We start from the raw sequence: 24902 nt of genomic DNA, 5'->3' as shown, positions 1-24902 counted from the left end.
TTTACACACATTCATGGCAGAGAGGTATATGCAGGGCCTTCTAAGGATAAACAGTACCTAAAGAAAACCAAGATGGTAAATTTTCTACCATAAATCTATTCACATCAAGCTACTGTAGAGAAATAGTTGGAATTCCTTTTTTAGCCATTCCAAAGCAAAGGACAGTCAAACTGAACAACGCAAGCAACAGAGAAGAGGGAATAAAGGAATTAAGTTGACATCAGCACGCACACGCACAAAATGGTACCTATTTGAAATACATATTTATAATAAAACTAAAAGGACCACTTACAGATATGCTCTCAGGAACGCAAGCTAAATCCCTTAGCAAGTTACTGTCAGTCATAAAGAGATAAATAGCACGAAGTGCCTGTAATTTAACCTCCTGTGTTTCCACAGAGCTCAGAGCTTACATGATGGACAGATGGCGATGACCACTGTTCTCACAGAATGAAAAGGAACCAGTCCTGAGGGCGAGGCAGCAGTCTCTGATCACCGCAGATGATTGTTGAGCAGGCCCGGTTATGCCACACCATGCTGCCTCTCTTCACTCACTCTCTCTGGAGCTCCACTGGCAGAGTGATTGTAGTAGGAGAGAACCCTACAATAGAAGTGCAGCAATATTACAGTTTACACAGCCCTCTGAATGATTCCTCCCCAAAACATGGTTATTTTCCATCACTCACTCACTCTTTCTCTCTCTCACGCACACACACACACACCTGCTTTACAACATTTCACCTGTGCTGCCTAAAAACATGGGTGTGTAATACAATAGAGTTAAGCTTCTCAGAGTGTACAAAATTCCCATGTTTGAGTCAAAGATCTAGTACAGTGAATTTGAGTTTTAAAAAGGGGGGTTCTTCAGGGTGTCTTTAGTAAAAACAATAGTTTTATTTAGAATCATGATTTAGAATCATAAATGCAAAGAGTCATCTGAATGCTTAAAAGGCTCCTTTAAAGAACCTTTCAAAAAAGGGTTCTCCTAATAAAACTACACATGCCCTTCCTGCTAAAAGCAGTCCCAGCAGGATCTTGCGGTCTTTTTTGTTCTTGCTGTGGACTAAAATGCTTGACTTTGCATCCTTTTGTTCTTTGGCCCAGGGAACACGATTTCCTTTATTTCCTTATACAATCTGAAAGTCACACCACAATACACATTTTCACTGCGCATGAGCCCATTTCAGAAGAGCTCGAGCCCAGAGAAGTAGGCACTGACATATGGCTTCCACTGCCGGAAATCTGTAGATGTAGTAACAAACAGTATTTATGGACAATGGTTTAATAAAGTATTCCCAAACCCATGTGGTGATATCCATCACAGAAACATGGTGGTTTTTAAAACTGTCAACTGAGGGGTCGAAAGTCTTGGGCATTCAGTTGTGATTTTTAGCCTTTCATTTTGGGAAAATCACTCGCTGTGGAACATCAATCTTAAACTGTTGGATTTTTTGCTAATGCATTTTTGGTAAAGTGCTGAGTCTCAACCCACCCTTGCTCATCAAGGACTCGACCTTTCCTGGATCACCTGTTTAAGACGCTTTATGAACATTTTACAGTGTTCCTAGTCTTAAATCGCATGGCACAACTTTTTAGGAACATGCTGCAGGGCCCAAGTTAAATGTTTACAAAAAAGCAATGAAGTTAAAAAGGTAAAACATTACATGTCTGTACTGTTTTCATATTAAAGTAATTAAACATCCAATGGCCCAATGTGACCGTGGCCTTGACTTTAGTGTAAATATTAGTTGGCAAATATGATAATTACCCCATTATTCTTAGCTTCCTGGAATGTTGCACAGTAACAATAATCATGAAAACACAAACATTCAACTCATTTAATGTGGCAATTGAACAAAATTGCAAGCTCAAGCAAATTTTGCAAGGTTTGCTGAATCTGTGATTCCTGTAGGGACTGTAAAAGTGTATCCTTTACATACCTGATCGTGCTGAAGACAAGAGAGTGTGTATTTATGAGGATAAAAAAAAAAATATGCACTGTGGAATGAAAAACATTGATTGCCACTGCCTGCAGGGAAAAGGAGCTTCATCAGGAAAACTGCAGAATCTCCATTCATATTTCTACCATATCATGCCCTGATGTTCACATAATATGCACTGAAAAGATAATATGAATAAAACCCATCAAGATCATTCAACTCTCACAACTCCATTCTGTGAAAGCAACAGTGACTCAGGCAGCAAGGAACAGGCTGCAGTAGCCAGTGGCATGAGTGGATCCAATTAATATCTTGAGATGGTCAACAGTTCAGGGCATTACTTATTACATCTGAAGGGGAGAGGAAAATGAAAATTAACCCCCAGACCTTAATTTTTTAACTGCAGAGAGGGGAAAAAAGTGGCAGCAGAAATGGTTATTCATCAGCATGATCTGCATAAGTGGCCTGTGAAATGGCAAAGAGGTTTTTAAATTGAAAGGCATAACTGTCATTAGAGAAACACTCAATACCGCACACAATCAGAAGTAACATCAGCCACAGGAGGGTTCACAGAAAAAAAGATTATGGCATAAATTAATTTGACTTAATATGTTGGGTGAATTAAATGACCATACATTTAAGCTCACGTTCATTCTAAAGTCAAGTCTATTCTTCACAGGATGTGTATTTTGGAAGTGCCAAGTCAAACCTGCCCTTTCATCATCATCTCTCAAATCCTTTCTTAATTAGAACACAGAGGGTATAACACGTTTTAAAAAATTTTTTTTTTAATGAAATATTTATTTTTATTGGATGCAAATTCAAAACACTACACTTTTCACATCTGTATTAGTTTTTTTAAATAAACTTTAATTTGTCGTTTTTCTAGTGCCCACAACTGTTTGCACAGATGCAAAAGTAGCTTCAGTTTTTAAATGCAGAACACAGCAGGCATTAGTTCTCCCTTCAGGAAATGTGAGAATTACTCAAATGCTTATTGAACTACTGCCATTGGGGCCTAAATGCAAAGGACATACTTCAGGAAAAGCTAGACACATTGCATCTAAAGCCCGTTTTTAATTGACGTAGGCATACCTGCCCAGCTGAAATGAACCATTCAGCTAACAAGTCTGCTGCTTACAGAGATAGATCTGAGTATAGAACATACTGTGGTTTTAATACACAACTGAATAAGGACAGTGCTGACAATCAAGCAATTATTCACCATATCAAAACCAAATACTCTGGTCCATAATGAAAATGCAGCTGATCCAGGTGTGTTTGTCTGACAGTAAAAAACAAGCAATTGGATGTATTGCCTTTCCTGGGACTCACACACGGCTCTGGTGTGTACCCTCCATATTTACATGCCCGCTATCTCCTAAGTATGAGTAGCAGTTATAATCACAAACCATCTCCGATTCTCTACTTAAACTAATAACACTTTGAATTTCCTAAATGGTTCCAATTCCCATATTACATATTCTGTAATTCATCTAATAAATAAGTGGTAAATGGCTAATACTGGAGGAAAATTGGAAAGAAAAGAAAGAACTGGGCTGAATCAGAACCACAAAGAATGATACATTCCCTTGAACTTTTTAAACAAAATCACTACACAGTTGGACAATATACAAAAACATTTATTTATTTATTTTTATATGAAGTGCTTGAAAACCTACACATCTGAAACATAGCCTGACCATTGGGGAAGATGAAGAAAAATTAGAAAACAGAAAGACTTAAAACAAAATGTAAGGAAAAAAAGGAAAAATAGAAAACTTGCCACAATGTCTCTTCTGTTTTTTTTTTTTTCTTTCAAATCAGCAACAAGTGAACAGGCCAGGTCAAAGTGACCTCTGTTCGCCCTCCCCCCTTTCTCTTTCTCACTCACACACACACACACACACACACACACACACACACACAGGTCAAGTTCTAGGCCATGTTATTAGTTATCGATGTGGCACACAAAAGGGGGGAGGGAGATCACAAAGTATGTTGCTGTTGGCAGATGTATGTATCTATGTGTTTGTGAGCGCTCAGATTTTCACCTAGTTCCTAAAGCAGTTCCAGAGAGATCCAAGACCCCTGGGTCTTCTAATACTCCACAAGAGGTATTGTAAATGTGTGTGGGCATTCATGCCTGAGCCAGCCTTTCGAGGACTCTGCGGTACTCTGCCAGAACCTCCTGGTAGCTCTTCTCCAGTTCTTCATGCTGTAGTCTTGTGTCCATCTGGCTGATGTGAGACGCCAGCTCCTCTGGACGCAAACATTTGCGCATCTTTGTTAGCTCACGCTGGTTCTTCTACACATGAGAAATGAGAAACATAAATGGTACAGCTCAACATGGAACTACATAGTTAATCATAAACATGGTCATCCAAAACTACTTAAATCACATGAAAACTTCCTGCAGATAAACAGTAGGAGAGAAAATGACCAAAAAAAAAAAAAAAAAAAAGACTGCCACACAAAAATTACAAAAACTATCATGCATCTCTTACATGCACATGCACGGAGTAACACGCACAGTACACATAACCATACAGACCATTTCCACCTGCATGAAACAAACGAACACACCCCAACACCCCCATTCTCACCCCGAGGGAAGCCAAGCAAGGGAGTAGGAGAGAGAGAGAGAGCGCGAGAGAGGGAGAGAGAAAGAGGAGGGAAGGAGCACAAGTGAAAGAGCATCTGGTCTCCAGATCCTTCCATTCTACTCCATTAAGGAATTCCAACTTCCTTTTCAATCCCTCGTTTTTTTAGTCTCTTCTGCGCCCCCCCCTTTTTTTTAGTCTGAAGTTTGTATGCTGGTCAACGTCATTGTGAGAGGTTTGGGAGCTGTGGTCTCGCAGTCCCCATTGATTCCATTTTTCTGTTAAATGTTTAACTTACAGGGGCATGGCACAAAGCATACTACTTCACATAAACTAATATTATCATATAGTCCTTATGGAGCACAACTTATATACACATTGTAGTGGCAATATATTTTAGAATAAATACCTAATAAAGGATCTAAGTGGAGCTGGAACACCAGTTTAAAACGTAAGTCATATTCAGCGTTTAATCAATGCATCCAATAGCCTTTTAAATTACAACTAGGCCATGTGTGAATATATCATGAAAATATTAAACATACACTATAAGTTTAAAAAAAAAAAAAAAAAAACACACACACACACACACACACACACACACACACACACACACACACACACACACACACTGCACTGATGATTGAAAAATATATAAATATAGGATTTTTAAAAAATGATTAAATTTTTTTTTTTAATTAAATCTTGAAACTGCAGTGTATCAAGCAAGAGAGAGCAAGAAAGATCAAGAGAGTAAGTGAAAGAGTAAGTGAATCTACAGTATGTGAGAGAAAGAGGGAAAGTGTTTGTGTGAGCAGGCACAACTGATTGTGAACAGTTTGCTACATTCCTTGTAGCAAATAGCTTGACTGAATGAGATGCAAATCCCTAATAATGACAGCAGCTTTGAATAGAGAAAAAAACCTACAGCGCAGACTATAGCCACTGCCTGGGGAGAGCCATCAGAACCCCTCCCACCAACTAACAGGCTTCACTTTAAAGTTGCACATGTGCCTTGAGTATATTATATGATTTCTATAGCACAGTCTTTATTTTTAAAATAAAAATATGCATAATTTTATGTTATTACATGTTCTATGTAAAAGGCAGATGACATTTTGGGTATTAATGCATAACATTTTGGAATAGAATCACAATGGATCTAAATAAATTACATGTTTTTCACACATTTAATCAAAGAAATCACAGATTTTAGATTACCTCATTGTGCACACACTTACCCTGTACGGCCCAAAGAGCCTTTTCTTCACTTCCAGCCGGAACTCTCTGGCCTTCTCTTCGTCGCTCATGTCAGTGTTTCTGAGCCGCAGAATCTCATACACTCGCCTGGCGTGCTTCTGCATAGGAGATAAAAAAGACAAAGTTTGGAAACATCTTGTAGAGGAGTAAAAAGGCAGAGACACAAACACAAGTGCATCTCTCCTTCTCACAGTTAGGAACAAAGAGGCAAGGTTATTGATAAAAGAAAATTAATGTAAGACTGTCTGTTCAATTTAAGAATACGTACTATGATGCAACTGACTGCACAAGACATGAAAATTCTATTAAGCTTGTATTTTAAAGCATCAAAAGGACATTAATAACAGAGAATCACAGCTCTAAGTTTCACATAGTCCTCCATGGGATCAGAGGCAGCCATTTTGCCTGGTCATGCCACAGACTGTGATAATCACTCACAAACAACAGGGCCAGGGGATTCTGGGAAATAAAAGAGTGAGCTAGGATGTAATTGGAGCAGTTAAATAGTGGCCTAAGTGCAGAGAGAGAGGCAGGCAGGCAGAGAGAGAGAGAGAGAGAGAGAGAGAGAGGCAGGCAGGCAGAGAGAGAGAGAGAGAGAGAGAGAGAGAGAGAGAGAGAGAGGCAGGCAGGCAGAGAGAGAGAGAGAGAGAGAGAGCGAGCGAGCGAGCGAGCGAGCGAGCGAGAGAGAGAGAGAGCGAGAGAGAGAGAGAGAGAGCGAGAGAGAGAGAGAGCGAGCGAGAGAGAGAGAGCGAGAGAGAGAGAGAGAGAGCGAGAGAGAGAGAGCGAGAGAGAGAGAGAGAGAGCGAGCGAGAGAGAGAGAGCGAGAGAGAGAGAGAGAGAGACACGAGAGAGAGAGAGAGAGAGCGAGAGAGCGAGAGAGCGAGAGAGAGTCTTTCCTCCTCTTGTAGGAGCCCCACAGAGGTGAACTCCCACCCATTCACAGTTAATGGCAAGCTTCCAGTGGTTTGTGTGTGAGTGTGAGCGAGAGAGAGCGCGAGCGAGCGAGCGAGAGCGAGAGAGAGAGAGAGAGCGCGCGAGCGAGAGAGAGAGCGAGAGAGAGCGAGAGAGAGAGCGAGAGAGAGAGAGCGAGAGAGAGAGCGAGAGAGAGAGTCTTTCCTCCTCTCCTCCTCACAATGAAAGTCACAAATTTGTGAAAGGCTATCAGGAATTTCTGTGGAAAAATACTTTATGTAATTTGCTGAGAGGGTTATTTAACAATCATAACTCTTCATGATATATAAACAAAAAATATAAGTTGACAAATCAGTTGAAAATGCTGAAAAATATTCCCAATTGCTTTTTTTCTGTTGATAAACGGAATCACTGGATACTAAAGCTTTCTCTTAAAAAAAAGCCAAAACATAAATTGGGGAGGAGGCACAGGTCAGCAATGAAAAAGTCTCAATGGCCTAGATCAGCCCAATTTAAGGTGAGCCTGAATTTTGAAAACAGACAAAGGGATTTTTTTCCCCCTTCTCCTCACATTTTGTGGCAATGAGGTTCACATGGTTCTTTTTGTACAAGCCTTACTATTAGCCTGTCTCAAAAGCATCATTCCCTCTCTATGCATGTGCTCTCCCAGCACAAGATAACTGCTTCATTTGTACTTGAACTTTTGAACTTTTACCATTATGAAGCATGTACAGTATGCATATCGCACCTTGTTGATCTTGAGTTTCTCTCGTGCTTCCACAGCCATCTCCTCACTGAAGCCCTGAGCCAGTTTCTCTGTGGAGAAGGAGGGTAAGGCCATACACAGCTTCACCAGCACAAAGTCCCTCAACTTCACATAGTTCTCAGAGGGATCCTCCGCTGAAATATTTCAGATGCAAACATCAGGTCAAATTCCAAACAATTAAAGAAAGAGATACAATTTCACAAGCTATTCGATATGAGATTGAGGTGCTTAGTAACAGGGGCTCCCACTCAGCTAACATCCTTTCCTCTGTAACTGCTATTGTAAAGGGCCCAGTTCCATTGACAGCCATACAATCCCAGGCCACTACTTTCACAGAGGACAGAGTACCCACTGGCTCATCAGCAGTTTTCACAATTTCCACATCCCATTACAGTGGTAGACGTTAATTCAGTTTGATCTGACCACAATAAAAATAAAAGCAAACTAGAACCTGGGCTTTACATTTTTATGGTTTACCTTTACCTCTCCATGGATCACCACCTTATCGTGGTGGAGGGGTTTGCGTGCTTGAATGATCCTAGGAGCTATATTGTCTGGAGCAAAAGCTCCTGGTAGGGTCTCCCATGGCAAACTGGTCCTAGGTGACATGTCAGACAAAGTGTGATCCATAATAACCCCTATGAGAAGACAAGAACAGGATTTGTGTACCCTGCCCGGATCAGGGTTACCGGGGCCCCACCCTGGAGCCAGGCCTGGGGGAAGGGCTCGCCAGCGAGCGTCTGGTGGCCGGGCATTTACTCATGGTGCCCGGCCGGGCCCAGCCCGAAGGAGTTACATGAGTCCCCCCTCCCATCGACCCACCACCAATGGGAGGGGCAGTAGTAGGGGTTCGGTGCTTTGTGGATCGGGCAGTGTCCGAAGGCGTGGGCCTTGGCGTTCTGATCCTCGGTTGCTGAAACTGGCTTTTGGAACTTGGAACGTTACCTCACTGGCGGGGAAGGAGCCTGAGTTGGTGCGCGAGGTTGAGAGATACCGGCTAGATATAGTCGGGCTCACCTCAACACACAGCTTGGGCTCTGGGTCCAATCTCCTTGAGAGGGGCTGGACTTTATTCTTTTCTGGAGTTGCCCATGGTGAGAGGCGACGGGCAGGTGTGGGCTTTCTCATAGCCCCTCGACTCGGTGCCTGTATGTTGGGGTTTTCTCCGGTGGACGAGAGGGTAGCTTCCCTACGCCTTCGGGTTGGGGAACGGGTCCTGACTGCTGTCTGTGCTTATGCACCGAACAGCAGTTCAGAGTACCCAGCCTTCTTAGAGTCCTTGGAAAGGGTGCTTGAAAGTGCTCCTCCTGGAGACTCTATTGTCCTACTGGGGGACTTTAACGCTCACGTGGGCAATGACAGTGAGACCTGGAGGGGTGTGATTGGGAGGAATGGCCTCTCTGATCTGAACCCGAGTGGTGTTCAGTTTTTGGACTTCTGTGCAAACCACAGTTTGTCCATCACGAACACCATGTTTGAACACAAGGATGTCCATAAGTGCACATGGCACCAGGACACCCTAGGCCGCAGTTCATTGATTGACTTTGTAGTCGTGTCATCGGACTTGCGGTCATGTGTTTTGGACACTCGGGTAAAGAGAGGAGCTGAGCTGTCAACTGATCACCACTTGGTGGTGAGTTGGTTCAGGTGGTGGGGGAAGATGCCGGTCAGACCAGGCAAGCCCAAACGTATAGTGAGGGTTTGCTGGGAACGTCTGGCAGAAGAACCTGTCAGATTGACCTTCAACTCACACCTCCGTCAGAACTTTGACCAGATATCGGGGGAGGTGGGGGACATAGACTCAGAATGGGCCATGTTCCGTTCCTCCATTGTTGAAGCGGCTGACTGTAGCTGTGGCCGTAAGGTAGTTGGTGCCTGTCGGGGCGGTAATCCTCGAACCCGGTGGTGGACACCCCAGGTGAGAGATGCCGTCAAGCTGAAGAAGGAGTCCTACCGGGTATGGTTGGCCTGTGGGACACCAGAGGCAGCTGGCAGGTATCGACAGGCAAAGCGATCTGCGGCTTCAGTTGTTGCCAAGGCAAAAACCCGTGTATGGGAGGAGTTTGGTGAGGCCTTGGAAAGTGACTAAGTCGGCTCCGAAAAGATTCTGGCAAACCGTCAGGCGACTCAGAAGGGGAAAGCAGTGTACCACTAGCACTGTATATAGTGGAGATGGTGTGCTGCTGACTTCGACTGAAGACGTCATTGGGCGGTGGAAGGAATACTTTGAGGACCTTCTCAATCCCACCGACACGTTCTCCAGTGAGGAGGCTGAGTCTGGGGACATGGGAATAGGCTTGTCCATTACTGAGGCCGAAGTCGCTAAGGTAGTTAAGAAGCTCCTTGGTGGCAAGGCTCCAGGGGTGGATGAGATCCGCCCTGAGTTCCTCAAGGCTCTGGATGTTGTGGGGCTGTCTTGGCTGACACGCCTTTTCAACGTTGCGTGGACATCGGGGGCGGTGCCACTGGATTGGCAGACTGGGGTGGTGGTGCCTCTTTTTAAAAAAGGGGACCGGAGGGTGTGTTCCAACTACAGGGGAATCACACTCCTCGGCCTCCCTGGCAAGGTCTATGCAGGGGTACTGGAGAAGAGAGTCCGGCTTATAGTTGAACTTCGGATCCAGGAGGAGCAGTGCGGGTTCCGTCCTGGTCGTGGAACACTGGACCAACTTTTCACCCTCTCCAGGATTCTGGAGGGTTCATGGGAGTTTGCCCAACCAGTCCACATGTGCTTTGTGGATCTGGAGAAGGCATTCGACTGTGTTCCCTGGAGTATTCTGTGGGAGGTGCTTCGGGAGTACGGGGTACATGGCTCTTTGCTACGAGCCATTCAGGCCCTGTACAAACAGAGCAGGAGTTTGGTTCGCATGGCCGGCAGTAAGTCAGACTTGTTCCCAGTGAGAGTTGGACTCCGTCAGGGCTGCCCTTTGTCACCGATTCTATTCATAATTTTTATGGATAGAATTTCTAGGCGCAGTCAGGGGATGGAGGGTGTCCGGTTTGGTGACCTCAGGGTCACATCGCTGCTGTTTGCAGATGATGTGGTCCTATTGGGGACATCAGGCCGCGAACTTCAGCTTTCGCTGGATCGGTTTGCAGCCGAGTGTGAAGCGGCTGGGATGAGAATCAGTACCTCCAAATCCGAGACCATGGTTCTCAGGCGGAAAAGGGTGGAGAGCCCTCTCTGGGTCGGGGATAGGCTCTTGCCTCAAGTGGAGGAGTTCAAGTATCTCGGGGTCTTGCTCACGAGTGATGGTACAAGGGAGCGGGAGATTGACAGGCGGATTGGTGCTGGGTCAGCAGTGATGCGGGCTCTTTACCGGTCTGTTGTGGTAAAGAAAGAGCTGAGCCATAAGGCAAGGCTCTTGATTTACCGGTCGATCTACGTTCCCACCCTCACCTATGGTCATGAGCTTTGGGTAATGACCGAAAGAATAAGATCGCGAATACAAGCGGCCGAAATGAGTTTCCTCCGCAGGGTGTCTGGGCTCTCCCTTAGAGATAGGGTGAGAAGTTCGGTCATCCGGGAGGGACTAGGAGTAGAGCCGCTGCTTCTTCACATCGAGAGGAGTCAGCTGAGGTGGTTCGGGCATCTGGTTAGGATGCCTCCTGGACGCCTCCCTCGGGAGGCGTCACAGGCAAGTCCACCTGGGAGGAGACCCCGGGGAAGACCCAGGACACGCTGGCGTGACTATATCGCCCAGCTGGCCTGGGAGCGCCTCGGAATCCCCCTTGGAGAGCTAGTGGAAGTGGCTGGGGAAAGGGAGGTCTGGGCCTCATTGCTTAGGATGCTGCCCCCGCGACCCGAACCCCGGAGAAGCGGAAGCTAATGGATGGATGGATGGATGGATGGTTTACCTTTATCTTGTGATCCTTTATCGTGCAAGTTCTCTGAGATTAGGCTGGTGTGCTCTACCCTGGTCTGTGATTACATACTGAGAACTGTAGTGAGAGTCACTACAGTTTTTCTTTGGTTCTTGAGTGGCACAACTGCCTAACAGTGCATCTGGCCCTACTGCTCTGCATGGGGAAAATCCTCAATCTATAGCAGGGCCAGCCAATTATAGACATCACATACACAAAACTGTACAGTGTCAAAACTGTGCTCTGCAAGATTGTTTAACTGTTTAAAGTTTGTAAAGATGCAGTGGCTGGCTTTACATGTCTAGGATGGAACACATTCACACTGCCAGATTATTTTTCGCGCAGCATCAGCTAATGTTCATACAGTGGGTGAGCATGGGTGCCAAATAACACTAGAGCTGTAACTGAGTAGAAACGAATCCACGCTCTTTTTTTGTTTGTTTTGCTCTGATTTTTCTTGATGGCCTGCTTTCCTAAACTTCTACCACTGTCATCACCCACACAAACAGCTCTGCAGAGATTAGTATTTTCCATCACACACTCTAAATCCAACTTCTGAAGCCCTTACTGATAAGCCCAGGAGCTGTATCAACTGTGTTTAATGAGGAGAAACATCTGTAGATTCTGTAAAGTATGCAGTGCTGTGGCCCATAAAAAAACCTGGTGTGTCATCCCTGACCAGGTAACACCCTAAGAGGTGTTGACATGAAAGTGTGCAGAGTGATGCTGAAAAACAGAGAAGCATAAACTTGTTTTGCAGTCCTTGATAATTGTGCAGTATTCTCAAAAATATCGCTGACAGTCTTTCTGTGCCCGACTGAAACAGTTATCAAACAGTTTACTAAAGAACAAGCTATTTCTATATCCTCAGTGTGCATTCTTCTATTTCAAGTCAAGCACGTTCTCCTGATGATGGGGGCAGTTCACTGATTTAAATATCAAGATCTACCACTTACAATGAACAACGAGCAGCCAACTAACTTATTACTTACATACCTCTGAAATGGGTGCCTTATTTATTCCAAAAAGTTGTAATTCCTACTTACTTCACCCTTAACATTACAGTACTTGTTCCACTGCTGGAGCAGAGAGCAAAAACAACAATTAATTCACTGTCTGCCCTGTAGTGAATGTATGTCCTATACAGACTGACTAGCTGTCAGACAGCGACCCAAATACACACATACATACAGAGACAAAAACAGAACAAGTTAGGAGACGGAGGCAAAAAGCACAAAGAGAAGAAAAAAAGAGAGAGAGAACAAAAACAGGAAAAAGGACATATGAAAGCTGGGCGAATGCTGGCTGCAGGTCTGTCGTGGTAGAGTGGCGCTGTGTATTCACTTTGGATGAAAGCTAATCTCTCTCTCCCCACACAGCTCAATAATTATGCCATTGTGTGAGAGAGCCCGAGCAGCAGCATGTGGCCAGCACATTTCAGCAGCAAACTGGCTGCAATTTACATACATCCCTCCCACCTCGCCACACGTTGGACCGAAGAGCTCCAAGCACAGCCGTGGCAGAGAGGAATTTCATTTCAGCCAACGACTATGCTCAAAAAGGAAGCTCTAATCAAACCTGTCATACACAGAGTATGTTTTAAGAAACTGCCTAAAAAATATATCTAATTTTCATTACAGGGAATGGAGAACGACAGATGCAGATCTCTACCATGTCTGTGTGTTTATAGAAGGCCTTAGGCCAACAGTGGCTCATATGAGTAACTCATATAGGAGAAAAACAGGAAAAGCAATCCCACATGTCAGAAACACTCAGAGGTATGCACTATAGGCCTAATTTGATTAACTCCTGAAAGAAGGTTAATGCAACAAGGAAGCTTACATTTCAACATAACGCATATAATCCAAACATTCTTCAACAACCCATGTAATGGTAATGTACAGTTCCTGCACGTCATTTTCACCCCCACACACCTGTAATATCCTGCACTTTAGGCGAGTTGCAGTAGAACCGGTGGACTGTTTCTAACAGCTGAGCTCCATGACCCTCGCCCTGAAATGGTGGCAAGATCAGCATCTGACTGCTCAGAGAAAGAGTGAGGGAAAGACACAGAAAAGAAAGTTACACACAAGCAAAAATTCTAATAAAACACATAAAAGATGTTTAGTGACCATAGTCAAAATAGCATGAATCATAAGCACAACAGTACATTAAAATCATAGTTCTTCACATTTTTAGATTGTTTTTTTTTCTCTCGTTCTCTCTCCATAGTGCTAGCAAATACACTGCACTCTCACAATATCACATCCAATTCAGCTTCACATGATACAATGGACATTTCATGATCATAATGATGACCTGATACAGATATGACAATATGTTTTGTTTAATACACATAATTCATGTCCGGACTGCTTTATTTTCTCTAGCATAATACTTGATACATCTCCACCAAAAGATTATCTTTGTTCATTCTCTTGGCCGACATAATGAAATGTTACCACGCTGTGCCAATCAATATATTACGCTGATTTCCAAAATGGGCTTTTTGATGGGTGCTGCTGACTTTGCCATCCTTATAATAAGCAAATGGGGGTTGGCTTATAGGATATATAAGCCAGTAATTTGGGGCATTTAGGGACAAGAGAGCCAGAGATGTATAATTTTCTTTTCCTTTTTTCAAAGAATAAAAGAGAGAGAAGGCACGTGCTTCCCCGGTAATTACCTGACACGTGGTCTGGTTTTGTCTGGGTATACGTAGTAATTATACACTGTCATGTAGCCAACCGTAGCGTAGAGTGTCTCCCCGTCCTTATTGTACTTCTCAAAACTGCAGAGAGAGAGAGAGAGAGAGAGAGAGAGAGAGAGAGAGAGAGAGAGAGAGAGAGAGAGAGAGAGAGAGAGAGAGAGAGAGAGAGAGAGAGAGAGAGAGAGAGAGAGAGAGAGAGAGAGAGAGAGAGAGAGAGCACAAAGGCAAACAGGTCAATCATAGGCACGCTCCCATGCACCGGACCCTCTATCACTCTTTCAATGTCCCTGTCTCTCTCCACTCTGGCCGTTTATCACCCCCCACCTTGCACATTGCTTGTTTTCTCTCTCTGGCCTGCTGTCAGTGTGAGCATGCTGGAGCAGGGCAGTTGCAGCCTGTGCACCTGCTGTAGAGAGTGAATGCATTATGCACTTAATTGGTGCACTGCAACTTAGAGAAGAGAGGAGCGGAGAGAGGGAGGCATCTAGCCTCTTCAAATCTCTCCAGTCCATTTGCCCATTGTCAGCTTTAATAGGTGCCAAACTAAAGAAAACACTAGCAGAGTCTCCTTTTCTGTTGCTAGAGATTCCATTCACTGTTTCAAAAGACAACAGCATTCAATTCAGCCTCTTGCACCAACCAAAGAAAAAAAAAGTAAAAAAAAAAAAAAGAAGAAGGAGAAAAGACAGAAAAGAAAAGAGACAAACACCACAAAAGGAAACTCTTGCGAGAGAAACAGTTCACCTCCATGCAGGGGGAAATATAATTAAACAGGCCTGGTAATTGGTCCTACAATGAGGGGTAGTGAGGTCTCCTCACACGTGTGTATGCATGTATACACAGATGCACCAGACTGAATATGAGAGGGTTTTTTTAAAGTACACAGCATGCTCATGTTCTCTATTATTTATTAATTCTGAGTGCATTCTTTCAAGTTCACTTCTGGGTCAAGTCTAAACTCTCACTTCCGAGTTTAGACTTCCAGGCTCAATACTCTGCAATCATATAGCTATGCTTGCTCCATCCTACCACTTACCATGGAGGTTTAATTAGCATTTTGTTTCTACTTTTACCCATATACAGTGATGATAGTCATATCAGATACAGAGAAGCCAATCGCCATATCAGCACTTTAGGCAACTGATTCTGGAACAAACATCCCATTTCTATTCTAAGACTAATCTAATGATGGCTCATGGTTTCTGTGTACCTTTCTTCATGCACTCTGAGTGTATGGAGGCTTAAAAACAGCAAGATGCTCACACAAGAAAGAAGTCCCAGCGATCATCATCTACATCAATAAAGCTGGCTGTCTCAATGAACCACATGAGGAAAGTCTGGAGGCGCTCATGGTACTCTCTGAACCCTGGGCATGAAATATCCACCTGTAAGACAAACAGGAAAAAGATTAAATCTTTTTAAATCTTAAAAAGTGCTATGCGGTTCATTAAACATAATGGTCTTTAAATCTGTCAAATCAAATTAACTTTTATCAATTGTGATGCTTTAATTACAAGTCATAGTTAAAGTATTTATAGTAGATAAACAGAAAAAAAGTCTTAAATTAAAAACAAATGTAGGTATAAAATGACTAGTTTGTACTGAGTGTAGGCCTGTCAAGATCATGTAAATTTAGCTGGTGAATAACTGTCATAAAAATGTGATAACAATATACTGTTCTACATTGTCTTTTTTTGTTCCCTGTATGCAAGTATTAAGGTAAAAGGCCAAAGTGGCTGATAAGCTAGCTTGCTTTCTAACTACAGGTACATAGTCGCCCCAAACTTATTACAGATATAGCTCAAACTCAAATACACAAACATACAGCTGCTGACTAAACGTAGCACGAACCTATGATGTGTTACCTGTGACTGTTTGTTGGACCATAAACATATGATTGTAAAAGGTAACAACTGTGGAAAATAAAATGTGACTTGCTAAATTAATTATGATTAGATTACTGTATACTCCAGCACCCCCCCCGCGACCCTGACAGAGAAGCAGCTTAGAAAATGGATGGATGGATAGATGGATGGATAGAGAGATTACTGTATAATAATTATGACAAGCCTAACTTTGGACAAAAAAAAAGCATGAGATGTAGTGCAACTAGTGAAGATCTAGTGAATCAGGATGTGAATCCATAATGAATGCTGCTTAAGAAACATAAATCAACTGATACCTTGTGTATCTGGTAGGTGAGGTCTGCTCCTTCTTCCACATTGTGAACTTTGTAAGTGTGCAAGAGACTGCCAAATGGCTTGAAGTTCGCCTCTTTTTCCAAGAGAGTGATAAAGTCGTCTGTGTTACAGCAGAAACCAGGAGGAATGATTTCTCTGATCTTCCCTTCCACATCATCAGGCTAAAGAAAAACATAAAGGGCACATAAGTGTCAGTATGAATTAAAAATAATTCTATTCAATAAATTATGGCTAAAAGCCTGAGTGATCTATTCTCTTAGTAGCAAGGAGAAATAAAACTACTTATTACACTGGAACAAATCTTTGTGATGTTATAAAAATCACTTCAAAAATGTCTCAAAAGAAGACAAACTCATTTAGTTAACAGAGGCGTGTATGCACTCTTTGTACTGAATAAATTAAGTTAACAGTACACTATTAGGTGACAGGTTTGTATTCTGTATTTCCCAGTGCCCTGGCCTTGCATGTAACCCCAAAGGAGCCACAACAGAATAATACACTATTGTTCTGTCATTAGGCTATACTTCAGCCTTGATTGACATAGCACATGTGGAATTAAAAAAAGAAAGAATACATATTTTTGTCAAACAAAAAGGAGAACCATTAGGCAATTAGTACTGTCAGCTGAGTAGGCCTTCAGCCCCCCCGCTCTTACTCTCTCTGAAAGACCACTTAATTGAATACATTTACTACTTATCTTAAACCATGAATATTTGATGAAGTCCCTCCACAATAATGCGTCTCTGCTTCTCACCGGGCAATAAAATTTAATGAATTGATCTCAACCTTAACAAAAAAACCTAGGCATCTATAATAGGCTCCTCTCCTCTAAGCCTGGCGAGCGAACTCAATCAAACGAGTTTGCCCCCGCCATTCAAAGCCTCCTGGGCAGACAAAAGACCCCTCCTCTGCCCTCTTTTGGGATTTTTTACTCAGCAGAATGCGCAGTGGCTTCAGCTGCGATGTTTGCATTGTATCCATTTCCATGCGGATTGACATGAGAACACTTTGTATTAAGTTGCTAAGCAGGGCCTTTGGCACCATTTAGACGTGTGATGGGCATTAGTTCTGTAGCAGGCCTCTCGCTGCTCCACATTCAAAACAGGGAAATGAAGAAGGACAAGGACAAAACGCACGACAAAAGGCTAATGCAACACGGCGCTAATTCCTGCTCTTTCAGACATCAGCTAATATCAGCCAGGAAGCAATGCACCTGCGGCTGAGAAACACTTCTCCATTGTTACTGTTCAACTGCATTTCTGAGGCATAAGAGAATCAGGGAATTCACATAAAAGGCAAAGGACAAACAAGTCAGATTGTCCCTGCTCTCTTCTATACAACATTTACAAATTGCACAATCTTCTACATAAAGAGTGCATTGTTAGGTCACTATATTAACTAACAGAGCTTCTTCAGAGCTTTTAGTCCATTTGAGAATACATCATCTTTTCAGGAGAGAGCTCAACAAAGGTAAATGCCAGCGTAGGATCTAATTCTTACATAAAGGGTTTCATTTTAATCAAAGACCGTCATGCTCTGTAAGTAAAAGGGGAATAAAGTACCTCAATATGAGCAACAATTCCCTCCTTCAGAAGCACGATGTTTAAATTTACCACAAAGACAGAACTACTACATTGGGTACACTATATGCTGCTGTCATCTTATAATACCAAATTGTTGACAAAACTAGCCTCTCTTTTGCACTTATGCCGACTATTTCACAATTATATCATGTGGAGTGCGCATGCGCAAACGTGCAGGCTGCCTGTTACAGTAGCTCCCGTTCATGTTCTTTCATTTTTGCTCGTAACTTTTCTTTACCTTTTTAATAGTTTATTTATTTTGACGAGGCAATTTAGGGAAGCTGTGCCCTCTCGAAACATGCGAGTAGAGAGAGTTTTGGTCTTCTGCAATTTCCCCCTGGGATCAATAAAGGAATCTGAATTACATCTGGATACAGTATAAATTTAGCGCAGAGCGAATGCTGACTGGATACATCCTGACAGCCTGCTGAATCAAAACAATAAATCCCATTTTGTCTGATCTCTGTGGAGGAAAACAACTTAATTTCACAACTGGTACAAATAAACATTAAAAAATGTACAGCATTGGCCTGTCAGTCAGTAGCAATGTATTATAAACAGCAATTCATAACATGCTAGTTCAAAAGCCTACTGCTCTTTATGTTCATTCAGCAATGCTATAAAATAAAAAAAAAAAACATACTAATTGCAGTCAGAGTTTGTGGTCTTAAAATGAAAACCAATAGTTTTATTTTCAGTAGAATAGTCTTGCACAGGTTAAACATATTGGATGTCCCTATATATCAACAGTTCCAACTGCCTAGCTCTTTATATTGATCATGTATAACTGACAGAATCTAAGATTATTTTACATGTTTTACCTAATAATCACCACAAAAATGATTGTAGAGCAGGCCCAGGATCAGTTGACACTGGTTTTCAAACTGTGAGTTACAAAGAAGCCGGTGCCTATTTTTTGTTTCTTTTGAGTAGTTCCACAACGACAAAATGCACAAGAAAATAATGATCTGCATTTAAGACCAGAAGTAGGAACAACTGTGTTTATTTCATCGCTGCTGCTTCCAATGTACTCATGTTATCACTGTGGCCTTTTATATTTGCCTCTTGCAGCAAGCAAACTCATGCAGCCATGAAGTGCAGTTACCAAGTGCAAAATGTGGCAGAAGGGACACATGGTAGCCACACTATTTTTTGGGCTTACTGTAAGACATAAGTCACTCAAAGCATGCCCCCAAAAATATCTTTTATAACTACATTATTCATCCTTTAAAAGGCCAGTGCCTTAAGAATAGCTCAACCTGTTTGCCATGAAGCTGTAATTAATGAATAATAAGCCTTAGTACTTATTAAGCCTGCAAATGCTAAAATTCCTAAACCACATGGAAATTATGGGCCACTTTTACCAAGAAACAATTTTTGTTGACTGTTTTCAATGATGAACTCAATTTTGTTAACCAATCATTACAGATCTAGTGTAAAGTACTACTTTTTTATTTAAGCATAGTAAGCTATTGCAACTGTAGAGTGAAAGAACAGTAAAATTGAGGAAAAAGTGAGCTAAAGGCTTAAGGACATCATTCATAATGTTAATTCCTAAAGAGCTTTTAACTCTACATGTCGATCTTGTCATAAAACATTAGGGAACCTCCCCGAGTTACTATACCAACAAAATTACACCTGTTCATACAATATTCAATGAAATGTAATAAACTGAATATTAAAATATACCAAAGAAAAACATGAACCCCAACCAAATACCCAATACTTCTAACTTTGACCAAACCAAGTACATCTATGCACTGTTCAGTGAACAAAAACAGAAGTGCTTTGTAGCCACCTGCAGCAAGCATTTGTCAGCTTTCCACAATGTGTCCATAGAGCCTTCTGGAACAAAATACAGTCAATGGATTGGCATCATGTATTTAGAATATACACTACTTCAAGTGTTAACGGCAGAAAGATTCCAGGTGACCGCTGATATGGTTTCACATGGATCTGTTATTGTTGTAACACTTATGTCGTCATGTAAACACAATGGTCTGGAGCTGATTATTTTGCATGTCAGTCAAAATGATACCTTACTATCAAAGGAGTCTTAATGCCAGGCACAATTCAAATAAGTTTACTACTGCTCTGGGCTGGTAATAGGTTCTCATCTGGATTTATTTCAGGGAAAATTCGAAATCTAATGTGCTAGTATCTTGGAGCAACTTCAGAGCGCACTACGAAATCAAGACTAACAAGAGATCAGGGTTTAAAAATTCTTGTACAGAAACACATCAAATCTGAAAAATAACCATATAATAAAATAATAATAACTATAGAAAAGAGAAAATTTGTTCCTAAAGATAATAGTTGTATGACTAATTCAAGTACTAAGCAGACGGAAACTAGCTAGTTAGTTAATTCTCTTGGAAAGCACATTTTTTCAATTTAAGTTTTATATTGACGTGACCAGATCATACTTCTCATATTTTATTTTAATCTTAATCTAAACCATGCTGGTCATAAATAAGGTAGTGTATGGGAATCATCCCCACAACTGCATGATCCTTGGGTATCACTGCATGCACAAAATACACATTTTTCCAAAACACACTATATTACACATTTTCAGGCCTACCTCCACACAGTCAAACGTCTCAGTGACCTTGGCAGAGTATTTCACTTTGAACAGGGTACTCAGGTTGCCTGCAGTGTAGTACAGCTGAATCTGAAGACCTTTGTAGCCAAAGGCCACTTCACTATAGGACAATTAAACAGAAAAATGTAACACAGTTGTCATTATATTTGACAGGATGCAGCGCTCTCCTTAAGAAGGCATGACAAACTATGTTTACTGAAAGACCTTTAAAGGGGTCACCATAACAAAAATACAGTGCACTGTGTAATCAAGTAAACAAACAGCTGACACTTGACAGACTACAGTGAGCATGCAGAGTTGCAGAAAACTCGCATTTGCTTCAGTGCCAATCATGCTATCATTATCTCTGAAGACTTTATTTATTAGCAAAAAGAATGATAAAACACTTTTTAAAACATTCACAAACAGCAGTACTGAAACATGACAGAAGGTGTCAAATACATACACCTGTACAAAAAACTCTTTGCGTAACATTCAGGTACTATACAAGCTGTAACTCTAAGTTACTCACTCATCACCAAACAGTTGATGGCTGTACTCAGGGTGGAATGTTGTGCTCTCGTCCTCTATGTCCTCTGGGAAACGCACTGTAAGAAATACAATTACAAGCTGATAATCAAGGCCATTTTTCCCCAAACAGCTTCCCAGCCCACATCTTAACAAAGGCTTAAGCTGTCTTACTATTTGCCAACTACTTACCGGAATTTTCCATCCTACCTTAAATGATGCAGCAGTTACATCCTGGCGCCTGTACATGCCTGTAAATGCTGCACTATTTAAGGTGGAAAGGAAATTTCCAATAAGAATCTGGCGCACAGGACTCTAACTTACTACTCTAGGACTCTTATAATGAAGCTTAACCTACCTAATTTTAAGCACGTTGCTTGGTTGGTGTCACATTTATACTCGGCCAGTTTCTTCTCCATCTCATTCACACCTAGAGGAAGAAGAAGTACAGGTGAACATAACGTCAACCAAAACAAACGGCTCGTGCTGACAAGAGCCACTAGAGAAGCACGACATACAGGCAGACAAAACCTACCGCAGTTTTGGAAATCAACATATGAAACACATCTGTGTACCCAAAACAAGCTAATGTTAACTAGTTGGCTAGCTTGCTAGCTAGCTAACCTAGCTAATAGCAGTAGCTTAGTCTGGCTGCTAAAGAGCAGTTAGCAAAAGGCTGTTTCTGACCATGTCTGTGAGACAGAGTGCCCCCAATGTGTATAACAGCAAAAGGTCAGGTAGCTACCGAACTGGATCGTTTCAGCAACAGCAGTTAGATTAAGGATGATTTTGCATAAAGTCACTTGTTGAGAGGACAGCTTTCAGCACCAGCAGCTAACTTTTAACCGCTAGCCAACTAACCTGAACAAGCCACATAAACAGACACTTCGGTTGGCTCTCTCTCTCTCAGGGTTACATGCTATAAAACATCAGTCGGAATAAAACTCCCCGCTGGAGCAAGAACGCGTTTCTCACCGTCTTCATTACACTAGTTACTCAGCTAGCCATGTTTCAAGCTTGCTAACGCAGCTGTGGCTAAGCTGCTAACGGAGCTACCGCAGACAGCACCGGTTAGCAGAATGTCCACAGCGACCGCAACTTACTTTCGGCCTGAAAGCTAACAGTACAAAACACAGCTTTTTATCATGTGCTATACACGTCTACAGAAATCCTCTAATGTGAAAATATAACGTATCGCTTCAACTGCTTACCCGCCATTTCCACACACAGCTTCTCCACACGACCCGCGAAATGCAAAAGCACGTCCTGTTTACTCACGTGCTTCCGCCCTCACGTGCGATTGGAGGGAAAGAGCCGCGGGTTTGACAGAATTTTCCCGCGCCTTCAAAATACATCGCGAGGATGAACGCTGTGGTTATCACGCTGCACCTAAACTTTTGGGACTTAATCTACATACAAAATGTTATGGAATGATTTTTCATTTTCTTAGGGGCAACGTTTTTAAATTGTTATTATATTTTATATGTATTCTTTTATCTTTGGCAAAATTTCATATAAATTATTGTACATGTTCAAAACCCCATTGTTTTTGTTTTTTAAAAAAGACTTTTAAAGAAACCTCGAGCAATTAATGCTCTTGTACACTGTACTACCTTTAATTAGTCTAACATGCATTTTGTACCTCTCTTGCCCTGTAACCTGTAATTGAATGCTGTTCAGTAAACCATATAATCATTGGGATGGTCCACAGCTGAAAAGCTCCCCACTGCTCCTTCTGCTCCTTCAACTAGGAGGAGAGCTTGCTGATATCATTTCAGCAGTTACACAACAAGTTACAAGTATTTCCTTGTAGAGTTGTTTCAGGTACTGTGGGACGGCGTACTGCGTTATACTGTATGTGTTTGTGTGTTTGGTTACATGGAACATACATTTCATAGACCTTGATTGATACCGTTGTAATTTCACATTTCCTTTTGCTTATTTACAAATAATACATTAGTAAACATCAGCAGAAATTTAAATAAATACACTTGTGGCTTCCTGACTTCAGCACTAATTTGGGATTTATAATGAACAGATTATAACATTTGACATAAGATTAAAGGAATAAATAAGCCGAATGCCTCAGTGGAAAACTCACACAATGTGACTGAATGATCTTTGTAAGATATGCATCTGAGTAAGCACCTGCCACCTCGCTCTCAGAAAGCATTTGATTAGACATTATGAAGATTGTGAAGTGCATATAAATATCTTGCTAAACAACAAATCAACTCTTTAAAGCTTCCCATTCAAGTGAGAGTACCAGAGAAATAACTGAAGTCCATGTGAATCTTCACTGAAAGCAGTCACCAAATTCAAATGAACAGCTTTAACTGAACACTGTAGTGAAGAAACACCTGCTGTTTAATGTTTCTTGGTCCAAAAACAAAAATGAAAGGCATGTAGTGTGTTGCCTGACCTCAGCGGCCCTATAAAATTTAGATTTAATAAGTTGACAGTTTGAAAATGGATTGTGCTCAATAGCTGACTAATTCTCAATGAAACAAGGGGCTTCAGGGGCCTCATGAGAACGTAGCCTTTTTTTCCTTCTTTCTTCTTCTTTTATTTTTAATGATGATTGTATCAATCATGACATTGGCAGAAAAGATACATACTAAAAATATAATGACTTTTCTTCCGAACATGTAAAAAAGTAGAAATAAAGCATGTCACGTCAAATGTATAAATGATATATTTCCACATTATACTTATTTGTTTTATTTTACCCATTACTTAAAATATATGGATTATTTATGCAGACATTAGGATATAATAGTTTATTGTCATTGTTCAATAAAATTGAATAACTTTTTCCATATTGGATGCTTAAACATCAACATTATATACAAATTAAAGAAATAATTAGCTTTTTTTTTTTTACAATATAATATGATGGAGCAGTTTGGGGGCCCCAGGTCAAATGTTACTTATAATGGCCCAGCTGGAGGGGTACAAAGCCCCCCAGCATTGGGCTGTGGAGCAGCAAAACTTGGGATAGCACTTTATGATCTAGCAGAAATCATGCAAAGTCAGTACCTGATATTGCTTATAGTCGTCTATGTTGTCTTATAGTTGAATGCCATCAAATCCTCACAGCAGTGTTCCAACATTTAGTGTAAAGCCTTCCCAGAACAGTAGGCTCTGCTAGAGAAAAAAAAACAGCAATGACCAGCACCGCTGGTCACCAACATGCAGAACTGTGTTCTGCATGCTGGTATGTTTGTCAACCATTGTGACTGTGCTGGGCGACCAGCTTAAACCAGCACCAGTATAAACCACCTTAGACCAGCAGGGAATTCAGTGTGGAACTCAAGACTCTGCTACAGGGAAATTCCATTTCAAAAAAATTCTCCAGTGGTCGAAATGGAAAAGGTAATTCAGGGTGGTGTTAGGTCAGAACTCAAGCCTCTCATGAACCCTATCTTTAAGACACCAGGCAGCGTATTAATTATGATTTCATGTAATCTCTTTCCATGCGGGAGCTTTTAGGGGCATTTAAGGCTTTGGACATCTGGTTCCTCTGACCACCACTGTGAACAACTCTGACTCGGTTGGTTCCTCTACACCCGAGCATTTCGCTGGATGAACAGGCCCTTACAAACTTTTGGACACAGCGCAGCAGCTAATACTGCACAGGTCCTCTGTCCCTCTTATTAGCCAGATCGCCTCAATTTCTCTCGTTAGCACTGCAGTGACAGAGCCCCTAAGCACTCGGCTGAGTTGTTTCCGTGCCTGAACCGCTGTAAAGCACGCACACGACCGCCTACAAGGAAAAGAGGAGGTGTAGTAATGGCAGGAACAGCAGTACCCGCAGTCGTAGTAGTAGTTGTCGTCAGTCTCCGACTCCCGGCGAGCTGAGCGCTTGTGCTTGTCGACGTGACGTCACTCCAAGCATGGCGGTCAAGGTGACTCTGTCAATATTATGCTTTTCAGAAATAACCAGAAACG

The 24902-nt window shown here is 41.9% G+C and overlaps 2 protein-coding genes across 5 annotated transcripts in view; one reads left to right on the top strand and one right to left on the bottom strand.

Moving 5' to 3' along the window:
- Positions 1 to 675: 675 nt before the first annotated feature.
- On the bottom strand, positions 676 to 24881 carry hat1 (histone acetyltransferase 1). 4 transcript variants are annotated; one of them, XR_005130410.1, is made up of 12 exons: positions 22163 to 22283; positions 21310 to 21381; positions 20956 to 21031; positions 20424 to 20544; positions 16238 to 16417; positions 15319 to 15440; positions 14032 to 14136; positions 13280 to 13386; positions 7464 to 7615; positions 5785 to 5901; positions 3835 to 4248; positions 676 to 722 (listed from the first exon to the last, which is right to left on the bottom strand). XR_005130410.1 is itself a non-coding variant. In XM_037539562.1 (11 exons), exons 2-11 carry the CDS (start codon positions 21368 to 21370, stop codon positions 4081 to 4083), a joined length of 1209 nt encoding a protein of 402 aa, XP_037395459.1. In that variant the 5' UTR covers positions 21371 to 21381; positions 24763 to 24881; the 3' UTR covers positions 3566 to 4080. The 4 variants fall into 4 exon arrangements, 3 of the variants coding, with proteins under 3 accessions (XP_037395459.1, XP_017547876.1, XP_017547875.1); XM_037539562.1 differs by lacking the exons at positions 676 to 722; positions 22163 to 22283 and adding an exon at positions 24763 to 24881 and having other exon boundaries at positions 3566 to 4248; XM_017692387.2 differs by lacking the exons at positions 676 to 722; positions 22163 to 22283 and adding an exon at positions 23991 to 24075 and having other exon boundaries at positions 3566 to 4248.
- The window catches only part of LOC108424370 (calcium-binding mitochondrial carrier protein Aralar1), a 34342-nt gene continuing 34161 nt past the window's right edge, over positions 24722 to 24902 (top strand). Inside the window, exon 1 of the mRNA XM_017692384.2 lies at positions 24722 to 24859. Within this exon, the coding sequence (XP_017547873.1) occupies positions 24848 to 24859 (12 nt within the window). The 5' untranslated portion in view covers positions 24722 to 24847. The remainder of the gene's footprint in view (positions 24860 to 24902) is intronic.

This window comes from Pygocentrus nattereri, chromosome 6 (assembly GCF_015220715.1).
Source record: "Pygocentrus nattereri isolate fPygNat1 chromosome 6, fPygNat1.pri, whole genome shotgun sequence".
Classification (NCBI taxonomy): Eukaryota; Metazoa; Chordata; class Actinopteri; order Characiformes; family Serrasalmidae; genus Pygocentrus; species Pygocentrus nattereri.
The sequence above is the reverse complement of the archived record's forward strand: the minus strand, read 5'-3'. Positions and strand labels throughout refer to the sequence as shown.

Excerpts from the sequence above, each read along its gene's own strand:
- hat1 (XM_017692386.2), bottom strand. Across the intron at positions 15,441-16,237 it reads TCACCTACCAGATACACAAG|GTGGATATTTCATGCCCAGG; the intron begins GTATCAGTTGAT and ends TTTGTCTTACAG. Across the intron at positions 5,902-7,463 it reads AGAAACTCAAGATCAACAAG|AAGCACGCCAGGCGAGTGTA; the intron begins GTGCGATATGCA and ends TCTCCTATGCAG.